This window comes from Homarus americanus, unplaced genomic scaffold, assembly GCF_018991925.1.
Source record: "Homarus americanus isolate GMGI-L3 unplaced genomic scaffold, GMGI_Hamer_2.0 scaffold58837, whole genome shotgun sequence".
Taxonomy (NCBI): Eukaryota; Metazoa; Arthropoda; class Malacostraca; order Decapoda; family Nephropidae; genus Homarus; species Homarus americanus.
This window is the reverse complement of record NW_024719533.1, coordinates 352,886-367,757: the sequence shown is the minus strand read 5'-3', so window position 1 is coordinate 367,757 and position 14,872 is coordinate 352,886. Positions and strand designations below refer to the sequence as shown.

At 42.1% G+C, this 14,872-nt stretch overlaps 1 protein-coding gene across 5 annotated transcripts in view; it reads right to left on the bottom strand.

The window, feature by feature from the left end:
• LOC121860088 (carbohydrate sulfotransferase 1-like) overlaps positions 1-14,872 on the bottom strand; it is a 49,267-nt gene that overhangs the window by 13,651 nt on the left and 20,744 nt on the right. For 4 of the 5 annotated variants that reach the window (XM_042357115.1, XM_042357116.1, XM_042357113.1 and 1 more), the window contains 3 exons: positions 9,518-9,568; positions 775-891; positions 295-428 (listed from right to left, as the gene is read on the bottom strand). In XM_042357115.1, the coding sequence (XP_042213049.1) occupies positions 295-428; positions 775-883 (243 nt within the window). In that variant the 5' untranslated portion in view covers positions 884-891; positions 9,518-9,568. The remainder of the gene's footprint in view (positions 1-294; positions 429-774; positions 892-9,517; positions 9,569-14,872) is intronic. The other variant, XM_042357117.1, reaches the window with a different exon arrangement.

Here is a 14,872-nt window from a genome sequence, read left to right as displayed (position 1 = left end):
CGCATAATCATCGCTTCGACGTAATTAAATTTTCTTAGTATAACCATCGCATATCAAACACTATATTTTACTGGTCTTGATCAGTTGCGTAAAGAAAGAAAAACTGAAAGCGACTGAAGCCATTATATCATTCATAGGCAGAGACGCACTGAATGTTCACCTCACAGCGGGTGGCCATCGTTGACCTGGAAATGTGATGACCTTGCACCTGTACACATTTTTCGGCCCTAGCGCAGGTTGAAAAAATAAACCACTGTGGCAGGCGTGTGTTTACAGTAAACTCCATTATACTACCAAGCGTTGCGATATATAGGTGGAGGTTGATTTAGCTGCTCTGGTGTTGACAGGTTCCGCTCCTTTCACCTCTACTGCCGCCACCCGTGGGTCCGTGAAAGTATTGGGTAGTTCCCCATTTACCTCCTCCAGCTCTGCCAGTCCAAGACGAAAAGAAATAGAGATTTAGAACCCAATTACAAACAATATTGTAAACATTAAAAAGATTGACACAAATAAGAATTACACCATAAGTTACATTAGTCATAGCTACGTTAACAAGATGTGCTAAAAACTTATGTTAAACTTAAAAGTACTGATAACTAACATCCAGAGTAAAATTTCAAGTAACAGAAGCTCGAAACTTAATCCTAAACACAGATATTCACAGATGAACAAGTTTGTTAGAGTAATCATGGAGCCGAGGAGTGGCTGGACGGTTGGCAGGGAGCGTCTCAGGTGAGACCAAACTGGACAGGTGTGGTAGAGGTTGAGACTCACCTGGGTGGGCGTGGTTGGTGATGATATGTGAGGCCAGCAGAAGACTCACTAGCAGCAGCACCAGCAGGAGCCGCCGGCCCTTGCTGCCAAGTACCCGCGTCTGCGTCATCACGCTCTCTAAGGCACAACAAACACCCGCGTTATTACTTCAATTGTGGGGAAATTTTGGAGGGAAGAAATAGATATTGTCTTTCTGATTTGGTAAAATATTTTAAAGCCATTTTTTTTAATTATGTGGAGTATTATAGGAAGGAAATAATTGTTGTTTCTTTAGAGAGAAGAGAGGGAGCAGGGGAGGAGAGATCGAAGAAGGAAGGAAATAGAGATCACAGAACTTATCCCGGTAAGGTTAGGCCGCATTAGTTTAGTTAAGGTAGGTGAAGTGAGGTTAGTTTAGCTGAGGTTAGACTTGATTGGGTTGTCGGGGTAAGTCAGAGTATGTTCGATTTGTTTAGGTTAAATTATGTTAAGTTAGTTAGGCTCAGTAAGGTTAGATTTGGTTAAGGTTAGGTTAGGTTAGGTTAGGTTGGTGCATGATATAAAACCCATCTTATCATTTAGTAACACTGAAATCTGCGGAGGATTACAGCCACCCTCCAGCCTCCGTGTCCAGTGTGGGAGTGGGAGACATTTAGGTGTGGGTGTGGGAGACATCTAGGTGTGGGTGTGGGAGACATCTAGGTGTGGGTGTGGGAGACATCTGGGTGTGGGTGTGGGAGACATCTGGGTGTGGGTGTGGTAGACATCTACTGTAGGTGTGGTTGTGGGAGACATCTGGGTTTGGGAGACATCTAGGTGTGGGAGACATCTAGGTGTGGGTGTGGGAGACATCTAGGTGTGGTTGTGGGAGACATCTGGTGTGGTGTGAGGGGTGGGTGTGGGAGACATCTGGTGTGGGTGTGACATCTGGTTGTGGAGGTGTGTGGAGACATATGTGTGGAGTGTGGGGTTGTGGGTGGGAGACATCTGGTGTGGGTGTGGGAGACATCTAGTTGTGTGGGAGAGGGTGTGGGTGTGAGACATCTAGGTGTGGATGTGGGAGACATCTGGGTGTGGGTGTGGGAGACATCTAGGTGTGGGTGTGGGAGACATCTGGGTGTGGGTGTGGGAGAATGACCTAGAGACCAAACATAAGGCTCCGTATTTTGCTGACCTTTAACCCAGCAACATGTAGGGTATTCCCGTGTCCAAAATAAATGAGACATACTAAGATAAATGAATAAACAACAGCATAGAGAAGACAATATTATTTTGCAATCTATATTAAGAATGGTGTACAGTTTTTGGTTCTTCCGTCGTGGAAAAAAAAAATATATATACTGTCACGTATTTTTTTAAATTTGTAAAATTTCTGGGACCTGCTGGAGTTTTTCGTTTGACTTTTGATCTTTTGAAATTGGGGATGGAGGCTGAAGGCTGTGTTAGGCTGTGGTTATTTCTTTCTGGTTTCAACATGACTGAATGAAACTTAGATGTATTGTGACCGTGACATTTCACATTTTGGCCCTAAAAAATAAAAGTATCTCTCGGGGTTGTGGTTATTATAATTATATACTGTACGTCAAGCATAAATTTTGTAAATCAGACAGACAGTGACAGATACAGCCGAGTGGCCGTACAGCCGAGTGACCGTACAGACAGGAACAGACCACAGTAACAGCAGTACTCAATGGACCTCGTCAGTGTGGGTAATAAAACAGCAATAAAAGTCTTCCTAGCCACCGGTCGTCGGGTATCGCCATCCACCCATGAGTTATAGTTGGGTAGTTAAGACACAAGCTTGTGACAACATAAACGCGTCGTGTTGGTGATATCTGGTGTCATCTGCCTGTCAGCCATTGTTGACAGGAGACTCCTACAGATACCGAACTGTGGTCAGTGTCTGTGTGTACTAGTGGTAGTTTGCTCGTCTCAAGGTACTGTCTGAATGCAACTCTCATGGGTTGTAACTTGTCACTATTTTTATCCTTTACGGTAAACAGCTCATAGAGTGCAGGATCCACAGGTGACTGTCTTAGCACAATGAGTTAGATATATCAGACGGAGGGAACACGCGAATTCTGGCAGCACGTGTTCATCCTGTTCGCTCCAGGTGTTCACTGTGCAGGAGCAACGTGTAAGAACTTTACAAATGAGCACCCTGTCTTGTTACGGTGACTGCCAGAAATTTTTATTATTTTTAATGCATAGAGGACTTTATAAATATTATATTGAAGAAAACGGATATATTTATTTTCACTAAACCATGATGTGAGTGTTGTGAAATTGAATTGTCAAATAAACAATAACAATTATTTCCTCTTAACATAATAGTTCCCAACACTACGATAATTTAACCAAAACAAAATGTAATACTGGAGAGGCATATCAAGTCTTGTGTGACTGAGAGAAGCATTGGTAGGTGGTGGAGGAGGAGTTTAGTTCAGGGGAGACATTCCTGTACAGCTTTACCGGTAAGTCAGTGGGTGTGGCGGAGCGCTGAACCCAGAGATTGTACAGCCTCCGTGCGTGGCTCTCACTCCTGTCAGGGGATGAGGGGGCAGGGAGGTACAGTACGCTAGCAGACAGAATGGGGAAATTTTAAACTATAGTGGCGAAATTCTTATTATTATTTTGTTGTGTTGCATCATCAGTAGTGAGATGCCCAAAGCGTTTAGTTTACCACACCAGTGACTGATGTGGGACATTTTGAGGATCATAATTCACGAATGACTTTACACAATAGGGGTCTGTGTAGATGAGATAAAAGGTGATACAGAGCAGATCAGGTCAGCTGGGTGTAGCCTGATCCACTACTCAGAGAAGTGTTGGCAGGTTTACTTTGATGACGTTGACGTGTTGTTGTCTCATATCTACATCAACATTTAATACTTCGATCTATAATAATCTAAAAAATGACGTATTGTGGTGTCTGTAAGTTGTTTATAAGTTCTTAAGTCACGCCTTCTACAGGTAGGTACTGGTAGAGGTGCGGGAGACCAAAACACTGACAGATCAAATGAGAGAAAATCAAATATGCGTGTTTGGAGTGTAAGTGGAGGAGAGTATAGCTGGTGTGTGAGCCAAACAGAACACTCATAGTATACCACATGGCCACTACACTATGCGGGAGTCTGAAATGTTAATAAGAGAGTTAATCAATCACTGTGTGTGTGTGTGTGAGGGCGGCTTTGTAACATTACACCTCCCAAAACATCTTTCACGCCCCCCCGCCTCAACAAAAAGGTGGCAATTGTATGTGTCTGTTTAGGTGTATAAGGATGTGTGTATGTATGTGTAATTTCTTGTATGTGTAGGTATGTGTAACTTCTTGTGTGTATGAGTAATTTCGTGTGTATACAGTATGTGTGTGTATGAGAAAGCCTGGCATCAGTACGTGTGTGTATCTGTGAGTGTATGAACAAACCTGGCACCAGCACGTGTGTGTCTGTGTGTGTGTGTGTGTGTGTGTGTGTGTGTGTGTGTGTGTGTGTGTGTGTGTGTGTGTGTGGTGAGGCAAGAGGTGGCAGATAGGAGGCTGGTCCACGTGGTCACTATATTTATATATATATATGAAGCTCTCTCGTCCCTTCCCAACACCACCCTGGTCACACCACACACACACACACACACACACACACACACACACACACACACAAACCTAAATATGCATACAAATACAAACAAAAAACTCATGCATTCACGGACATGCACATAAACAAGCAAGAAGCCAAACAAGGACACTCACTTGAATAGAAACAAACACGCAAACCAACGCATTCAAGTGTGTGTGTGTGTGTGTGTGTGTGTGTGTGTGTGTGTGTGTGTGTGTGTGTGTGTGTGTGCAAAAAGGATGAAGGGAGAAGAGCCACTAAAATCATAATAAAGGGAGAGGGAATAAAGGGATGATCGAAGTGAAGGAGTAGTTGTGTGGTGTAGGTGAAGGACCAGCTGTGTGTATAACAAGGAATCACAAATAAGACCATTCCTCGAGCACTATGAGCCACGGTACACAACAGGACAGGGATTGTGAGTATACCAGAGAGGAAGAGGAGGGGGAGGAAGAGAAGAGGGAGGAAGAGGAGGGGGAGGAAGAGAAGAGGAGGAGGACATTTACAATAAAGTCCTTAAATATCAGTCTGACATGAAGGGAGGCGAGAGAGGGCAACTGTGAAGTGAATTGGATTGTGAGAAAATTGAGTGACCCGGATTGAATCGACGTAGAGAGAGAGAGAGAGAGAGAGAGAGAGAGAGAGAGAGAGAGAGAGAGACTAGACGTTCGTGAAAGTAAGTTTGTTAGTTGAGTTGCTAGAGAGAACTGAGAGAATGTGTATGTGTGTGTGTAGAGAGACATAGGGGTGAAGAAGGGAAGAAGAGAGGGAGGAAGAGTGAGAAATGGATAGAGTGAGAGAGAGGGAGTGAGTTAGAAAGGGAGGGAAGAAGGAGGGAATGAGAGACGGAGGAGAAGGGAGTGAGGGAGGTGTTGGCGAGCAGTACCTGTGTTTTACCTCACTCAACATCACCTTAATGGATGATCAGCCCTCAACACCACTAATAACACGGCACCGTCTGTTTGCCTTATGAAGAAACCGACCCAACCCGGCCCGACCCAACCCAACCCAAGCTAACTTAAGCTAATGTAATGTAATATATCCTAACCTAACCTAACCTAACCTAACCTCGAACTCTGTACAGCTAGGCAGATGGGGAAGAGGATAGGCCGTTAGGAGAAGAAGAAATAACCGAACAACAAAAATAAAATAAACAAATAGCCGATGGAAATTCCACCTAATGTTGTATCGACCATGTCAATTTTTGTAGTTAGTTTGGCCATAAGGTGACCAGTGGAGAGTAAGATGGCCGAAGAACTGTGTTATATATTCCTCAAACTTAAAAGGATATAGCTAGTGTTTCTGAGGCCACCATAACACCGTGAAGCTTATTAATACAGTAAATGTTCAGTTCATCCTCGCGGTCTGGAAACCCTCACAGATGAACGTAATGAAATCTGAAGATAGCATGGCTGGCACTGCATTCAGCTTCCTCCTCTTTCCTCAGTTATAAAGTTAGATATACGGTACACATTTTGACTTTATGCTGTTATTACTACGCTTCAACTACTAAGGTCATTAAGTGCGTAACAAGTTTAATACCGGTACTTTCACGAGTCCATCAAAAATTACAACTTATAAGAGATATAATTACACATACACAGTTGGTGAAATAGAGGGGGGGGGGGGACAAACTAAGGACCCTGAGGTAGGCAAGCGGCGAAGTAGGCAGGTAGGGAGGTACTACCGTCTGGGAAGATATTGGAAGCATAATGTGTTGTCTAATGGTAGATCCTGCTGCCATATGTGACCAAGTCCCAGGTTGCTGATCTGACTTTCTGCTTCATTTACACACAAGTGCGGGTCTCAATTGTTTCTCTTACCATTGACAACACAACATACATATATCGTTTCTCACTTTTGATCTTTTTTTTCATTTTTGTATTTATAGTTCTTTATTATTAATATTATTATTATTACAGTTACTGTATTATCATCATTATTTTATTATTTAATTTTTGTTTGTTTTATCATAAATTTTATTTATGAATTATTATGACTATTATTTATTTTTATTATTATTATTATTATTATTATTATTATTATTATTATTATTATTATTATTACTATTACTATTACTATTACATTTTCGCCCCCCAGGCCCCGATGTTGGTCAGTGACCTGTGTCCGGCAGGGCTAATCTCCATAAAAAAAAAAAAGACCTTGGCCTCCGCGACCTAACCTATCTAATGACCTGTCACAGCCTCAGTTAGCCTAGCCATACCTGGTGTGTGGAGACAACCCCTGGCGGTAGGTGACACTGTACTGTACCATTTCCCTGTCCACCACTGACACGGTGTTGTACTGTTATCTGCGTCGCCCACCACGGATAGTAACACGAGTATATTTAAACAGCTGATAATGGCTTCTTTATCATTCGCGGTGCTTGTACTTGTCGTTTCATTAGTTTTATCCTCATGAAGAACTCGACACAAGGTGAAAATGTTCATAACTTCAGAAATGTTGAACTGATCAAAGCAAACCTAATCTTCGTTATCAGCAGAAGAGCTTAATTCATCCTTATTCCACAGACATTGATGGCTCACTGGTCTTGGTGGCCATCTTGAATTTACGAAAATATTCCGAAATTATATTTAAAGGTTTTCTCCGTCAGAAGCACATTACTAGTGAGTGAGTCAGTGTCCAGGAGGGGCGTGCAGTGCGGCTGAGAAAACGCGGCTGCCACCCCATCACCCAGCCTGAGTCCTTGAATATTAATGATTACCTTTTCAGTTATTTAGAGACAGTGACGTAAGATAACTTATGAGCATCAGTAGATAAATACACGTAGCGGAAAAAAACCCCGTAAATGACGTCACTGAACCTGAACTTGTGTATATCTAAACCGTAATAAGAGACCTGAGATCTTCACTATAGTTTCCGGATGGCAGCTGTTGGTACCCTTTGTAATATCACGTGGTATTTGGTATCCTTGTGTGTTATATAGTGTTAATATGTGGTATCTTATAAGGTGTTTGGTATTCTGTTAATTACTACTTTCATGTTTCACGTTTGATGTTATATGTTATGTTTCATCTTACGTTATCGTGTGTGATGAGAACATCGTTGTGGAAAATCTAACTTACCGTGGCCTGACTTGACCCGTTTCAGGCAAGGCATTATTGTTATGTTCTCAAAGCTGACCAGACGTGTGTATGATGTTTACAATGAGGGAAGATTTCTGACAAACTGACTAAGACTGTAGAGGGTAGAGGAACGTGCAGGGTTTGACAACGTAACATAACTGGATATAATGATGGCCCAGGGGCAGGAGGTTGGCGGTGTTCTGCAGGGACTTTACTTTGTTCCCATTCTATTTAGTGATACTTTTTTTTACTAAAATCTAGTCATATTAAAGCAGATATATTTATGTTAACTGTTACATAAAATATTAACTTAAAAACAGGTTGTGTTACTTAATATACAGGCGTACAAAAATAAAATATTTGCACCGCGGTATTCGAATCCCAAGGAGGATTATTTTCAGTGATAAACCCGAGGATGAGGCTGTGTGAAGATGAATGAGCGGGGGAGACCCGACAGACGTGTGCCAACTGTGTTAGCTGCCGTTCAGGTGCTGGGTATTATTATTACAACACGTGATCGAAGAGACTATATTAAACTTTAATGAATCCTCACTAACACGGCATAAAGCTATTTGCTGTGAGCTTAGAGCTAAAAATAAATATCCGAGGAGTTAAACAAAAGAACTTCACCGCTAAGAAGACTCGTAAACTAAACTTTGAAATAGTTATAGACTAAATCATAGAAGAGTCAAGGACAGACGCTGTGTTCTTCCCTGAGACGATGACAAGAGTATCCCGTGAGGCAGAGAACCCGCTCATAAAACCATCACTACGTCAGCTACAGCCCAGAAGAGGTTCCTCAATTGTGATATAGAAAGTGAGTCGTGTGTGGTTCATAGAACACGCCATGTGCACTGTACGGAAAATGTATCTCTGAAAATAGTGATCGAAAAGTCGCTGTGCACCTTCAGTAAATAACAGTATAGCTGTTCTTTGTTACTGCTACGTATACTGCATGTAGAGCAAGGTAAATAAATATACTGCTAATTATTGTAGATGCACAGAAACTTTTCGATATAATTGTTCCTCGTTATAACTACAATTACTGTAAGTAGAACAAGGTAAAGAGATATCGTATTAATTATAGCAGAATGCAGATGCACAGGGACTTTTTGATCAACCTGTACATGAAGCGATAGCCTAGTATTTGAGAGGGACTGTGTAGTGATTGTCGACAGATACAAGCACAGTAACGCTTGATGGTAATGGTGGTGACGGTGGTGATTGTTGTGGTAGTGGTGGTGGCGTACTAGTGTTGGTGATGCTATAGTAGTGGTGGCGGTGGTGATTGTAGTGGTAATGATAATGATGGTGGTAGGGATAATGATGTTGTGGTAATAATGGTGGTGATGGTGATAACGTTGATGGTAGAGATAGGGAAGATGATGATGGTGGTGATAGTAGTGGAGGACACGATAGCCTTCAGAACACAGCCTCCTCCTTGTACTGGTAGACCACCGCGGGCAACACGAGCAAGTCACTGTGGTCGGTAATTTCACGGCCACCAAGACACAAATATTGTTTAGCTGCGGCCGCAACCTTCACCACCTAAAGGACGACACCCCAGCTTATGTCAGGTTAGGTTAGGGTTAGTTTAGGTTAGCGTAAGGTTAGGTTAAGTTAGTTTAGGATTGGGTAGGTTATCGTTAGATGGGGTTAGCGTTACGTTAGGTTTGGTTAGGTTAGCGTTAGGTAAGGTTGAAATCTGTTGGAAAGTGGACTCAGGCGTTCATCTTCTTTACCCAATTCAACCTCAGCTACTTCCTGAGGCGTCGCTACACACATACTGTGTGTATGAATCCAATGCCAGGTTTATGAGAGCCACTTATAGGGAAGGAAGAGAGACGCAGGACAAGTAGGAACCATATGAGTTGGGGAAAAGGAAGTGAAAGAGGGAACAAAAATAAGTTCAGTTTTATAGAGAAGATGATTAACCTATGATATAGTATTGCTTTCTTCATCACCTTTGTCACTTTAATATACAGTACACAGTTACCACCCCAGGACCTGTGACACCTTAATACACAGTTAATTTGTATACTAGCCGGGGTTAGTAGTGTGGTTTACCTTGATGTAGTTCTGCTCTAGTCACCTGCCTCTCATTAGACCGCCATTGACCTGTCAAAACCAGAAATTGATCATGTTAGTAAATGTAAGATGTATATACCTGTATTTCCTGTCAGTCACATGCTACCACACTATACCAATACTATCACATACCTGTCTCTATCACATACCTGTCTCTATCACATACCTGTCTCTATCACATACCTGTCTCTGTCACTTACCTGTCACTGTCACATACCTGTCATTTACTGTCACATACCCGTCATTTACTATCACCAAACTGAGTTAACCTAACCTAGTGTAACTTAACCTAACCTAACCTAACCTAACCTAACCAAACCTAACCTAGTGCAACCTAACGTTACCTAACCTAACCAGACTAAACTGACTTAACATAATCCATCAGGGAATGACCTTGACGACAGGACGGGAGGAGGGTCAGGGGACGGAAGGGGGCAGTAGCAAGAGGAGAGAGAGAGAGTGGCTTTGTGTGTCATTAGGCTATGAGGTGCAGGAACGATAAACATTCTGCACGTAAACTAAAGTCTACTCACAATGTCTACACGTAAACTAAACTCTAATTGTCTACACGTAAACTAAACTCTAATTGTCTACACGTAAACTAAAGTCTACTCACAATGTCTACACGTAAACTAAACTCTCCAATTGTCTACACGTAAACTATACTCTACAATTGTCTACACGTAAACTAAAGTCAACACACAATTTCTACACGTAAGTAAATATAACACCATCAGTAAACTAACCAAGACTGATATACACACACGGTCTAGGACTACTACACTTTATGAGTTTGTTTATTCCTTATAATCAGTTTAGTGGTTTAAGCGATCATGGGTGGCGGTAAACACTGGCGAGGCGACGTGCAAGTGTGGTAGAGATTATGTTAGTATGTGCTGTGTGTCTGTCTCTGTCTGTCTGTCTGTCTGTCCATGTCTTTCTCTCACTCTCTAAAACACAGACACACACACACACGCGCAAGCACACACACACACACACACACACACATACACACACACACACATGCATGCTAATATACTAATTCACACGCAACTTGCCAGAAGAGAATGTCACTTCCTGTGTGTGTGTGTGTGTGTGTGTGTGTGTGTGTGTGTGTGTGTGTGTGTGTGTGTGTGTGTGTGTGTGCGTGCGTGCGTGTGTGTATATGTATGTGTGTGTGTGTGTGTGTTGTATGGAGGGCAGGGAAGGAGCGGCGTTGGCTTCATTAATGTTCAATTTGAAGTTATTAATAGTTTAAGAGGGCGACCACAAGTGTCCAGATGAGGGAGGAAGGAAGGGTGTGATGGTGAGGGGGGCGGGCAGGGAGGGAGAGGCGGTATGGGTGGAGGAGGGAAGGAAATTGGGCAAAGGGGGATTTGATGGAAAGAAGGGCAAGGGGAGAGAGAGAGAGAGAGAGTGAGTATCACTCACATCCCTATTACAGTTATTTTTTCTTATTTTTATCCTCTCCCCCAGCACTCCAACACCCCATCTCCCCATCTCCCCAACACCACACCTCCACCTCCCTCCTCCCATCTCCCCAACACCCAACACCTATCTCCAACACCTCCATCTCCCCCAACACTTCCAACACCTCCATCTCCTCCCATCTCCCCCAAAACCTCCCTTTCCTCCCATCTCCCCCAAAACCTCCAACTCACCCCCATCTCCCCAACACCTCCATCTCCTCCCATCTCCCCCAACACCTCCAACACACTCCCATCTCACGTTACTGTATCGTTAATTAATTTTAACATTTATTCCCAAGAAAAAAATTAACTCACCTGTAATAAACCCCTAAAATATATTAATACAGGTGTCTGGGTTAATGAGCACCTCATCATCATTACCATTACTAATTGGTTAATAAAATGGACTTGTGTGCGTTCGTGTGTGAGGATTTTTATTGATTTCTTTTTCAAGCATGTATGAAATATTATATAGTTACGAATAAGTTTGTTTTGTGTTGGCGAACTGCAGGTAAAAATTCTGATAGCGTACTAGGTGGCAGATTAATCAGGTAAGATAGAGGTAATAAAATAGTGTTTATCAAGTCGGTGTGTGTGTGTGTGTGTGAGTGTGTGTGGGTGTGTGTGTGTGTGTGTGTGTGTGGGGGGGGGGTGTGTGTGTGTGTGTGTGGGTGTGTGGTCGTTTATCGTCACACACACCCCCTCAGGCTACAACTGTGTCACATTACAGGGCGAGTGTCTGTTTATTTGTCTTGATCCCGGAAGATGATAACTGTTATACTCTTCTGACATGATATAGAGCGAAGCAAGAATTAGTGAACGGTTAGAACATCAGTTTCAAGTGGGAGTTAATTACTGTCACTTCCTTAATTATCATATTGTGTGTTATTATCTACCGTAACACCTGTAATTATATCATTAAGTGTTTGATAATCTCCAAGGTATACAGTGAGGTATCTCTGATGATGGTAACGTTACATTGTACTACCTGGCTAATGAACGGGGGGATTCTTGTTATTTACTAGTAACTGTTTCGTGTATTTTCTACACTAACATGTATGATAAAAGTTGTACTTACTGTAGTATGTTCCTATAGGTCAGTTAGGGGCAGTGGTTTATGGTGTACTGACTAAAATAAACTTTAAAATATATGATAAAGAAACAGTGTGACCAGTATTTAAATTCTCTTAGCCTGAGGACTGTCACCCTAGCCAGAGTTCTTACCTTCTTAGACTACGGTAGCCCAGGTTAAAGTTGTTATGGTCTTAGACTATGGTAGCCCAGGTTAAAGTTGTTATGGTCTTAGACTACGGTAGCCCAGGGTGTCGAGGCTACTAATCAATCTTGTAGACCTGGGACACTTGAGATGTTAGTTCCGGTTTGTAATAAAAAGTCAAAGCGAGTGTTGTTGTTAAGATTATGTTAAGTAACCCTGAAAAAATGCTTAGGAATTTGGCTTACTATCCTTGGTTGATTATGCCATGATATATTCTATCAAGGTATTGCTTCACCTTTACTCCAAGGTTAAGCTGCTTCTACAACAATCATACGCCATGCTTCTCTCGCATCTTGAGCTGAGACACGTGTCCCCTACCCTGTTATAACACCTGAATACAAAGTTGATTCTATTTTGCCCTGTACGGATTTGAGAATCATTGGGTGAGAGAGTTTGGTATTTTAACGTATTTAATATATTTTTTTTTGTATTGAGTATTTTTTTTTCCATTTTGTAGTTCCGATGTAACATGTGATAAAATACAATATTGTTAGATTTACACCAATCACATAATTGACCCAGAGGTGTAGGTCCCAGATATTGCCACATGTGTTTAAGGAATTTCGTCCGCAACTGTATATATTTTGGGTATACCTCCATTACTTAAAAACCTGCAGTGTTTTTGTATATATCGCATCAATCTGTCTGTCTATATCAACTTCTTATCACTATATCAACATGTTATCTCTAGAGTATTATAAACCTCATGTGCTTGTGGCTTTAATGACTTGAAATTACATGGTGGTCACGGTGTAATTTGCATATACTGTTTGATATTCATACCATTGTTTTATTACTTTAATTGTAGCGTTTAATAGTTCTCTCGTGTGAGCATTTAGCTTCTCTCCACTAGATCGATAGATAGATAGATAGATAGATAGATAGATAGATATTCAGTAAAAACATCTGTTATACGAGGTCACATTGATTCCACGTGTACATAGACATTGCAGGTATATAAAGTAACAATGTGTATAGTCCAAGCATTCACTCAAGGTATACAGCGCAGGTATACAAACAATATACACAGAAGATGCATATAATTTCACACCTGGCTTGGTCTGTTGTAATTGTTTTCCCTCACCTAGTTCCCTGCTGTGTGTGTGTGTCGTAGTTGGTCTCAGGGTTACACAAGAGTCGTAGTTCCCCGCTGTGTGTGTGTGTCGTAGTTGGTCTCAGGGTTACACAAGAGTCGTAGTTCCCCGCTGTTTGTGTGTGTGTCGTAGTTAGCCTGCAGGATACGTGTGAGTGGCGGGGATCAAGGCGACGTGTGATGGGAGGGACGCGACGCAGCATTATAAAAGGAGATTATCAAGGCAACACGACGCTACTGACGAGGTGTAACTACTACTGATGGTGGTGGTGTGTGTGTGTGTGTGTGTGTGTGTGTGTGTGTGTGTGTGTGTGTGTGTTCTAACACTGATGGACTTGGGAGGGTAAACATGACAACTACTATCTCTTCATCCTTCACTACTTTCCCTTCCTCAATAATAGCATCAATAACATCAATAATAACATAAAAAATAACATCGTGGGTCTATCATTAATAACCGATATTTTTGCTTCATTAAATTGACTTGGAACACCCGCCAATATGGTTCACTACTTGACACTTGCCACATAAACACTGGAGGTAATGAGTGTTTCCTCTGGTGGGTCAGGTAGTTGAGATGTGACAAGGAAGAAAATCATGTCATATTGTGTGTAATAATAATAATAATAATAATAAACTTTTATTGAAAAAGTTTGCAGCCCGAAGGCTGAAAATATACATTGGACATAGATGACTTATTACATACATTGGTGGTTTAACAAAAGCCTTCGTTAGAGAAAGGTAAAGGAACATACAGTGAACATACAGATTAATGTTTACACACGTGTGTGTGTGTGTGTGTGTACAAGTGTTGGTGGTTCTCATTACTCTGGTGTAGGACAGCGAGACGTGGGTCACCTGTAGGCAACTTCTCAAGCTATCTGAGAACTTTTATCAACTCTGTCTCTGTTCTTTCTAAATCCTCTGGGAAGAAAGGAGGATAAACGTCTGTATCCTCGCTAGCGTCGCTGACACCAACTGTAGGAGCATCTGTCATTATCCAGGCTTATTTACGTCATGGTCTATAGGAAGAGTACACCTCGAGTTACGTTGGGCTGACCATGTTTACCTTCACGTACGGCAGGCGACTACCAAGGCAGCTACTCTCAGAGACATTTGACAAACATGGTGTTGACGGGGGTTGGAAGAGGTAGCTCACGATGATACACATAAGACGAACCAATAAAACTACCTCATCGACAATAGTAGCTGGAATACCATCACCTCCATCTGCGACTCCTGGAGAAGTACTACCACTCAAATGGAGCCAAAACCTCCCGAAGGTGATCGATCGACTACACGCCTAGGGCAGATAAGCGCCAGGGTCGGAGAGGCACAACGAAGATGACTCCTATGAATAATTCCGACATCTTACAATCGCTGGGTGATCGTCGTGTGTGTGTGTGTATGTGTGTGTGTGTGTGTGTGTGTGTGTGTGTGTGTGTGTGTGTGTGTTCTAACACTGATGGACTTGGGAGGGTGAACATGACAACTAC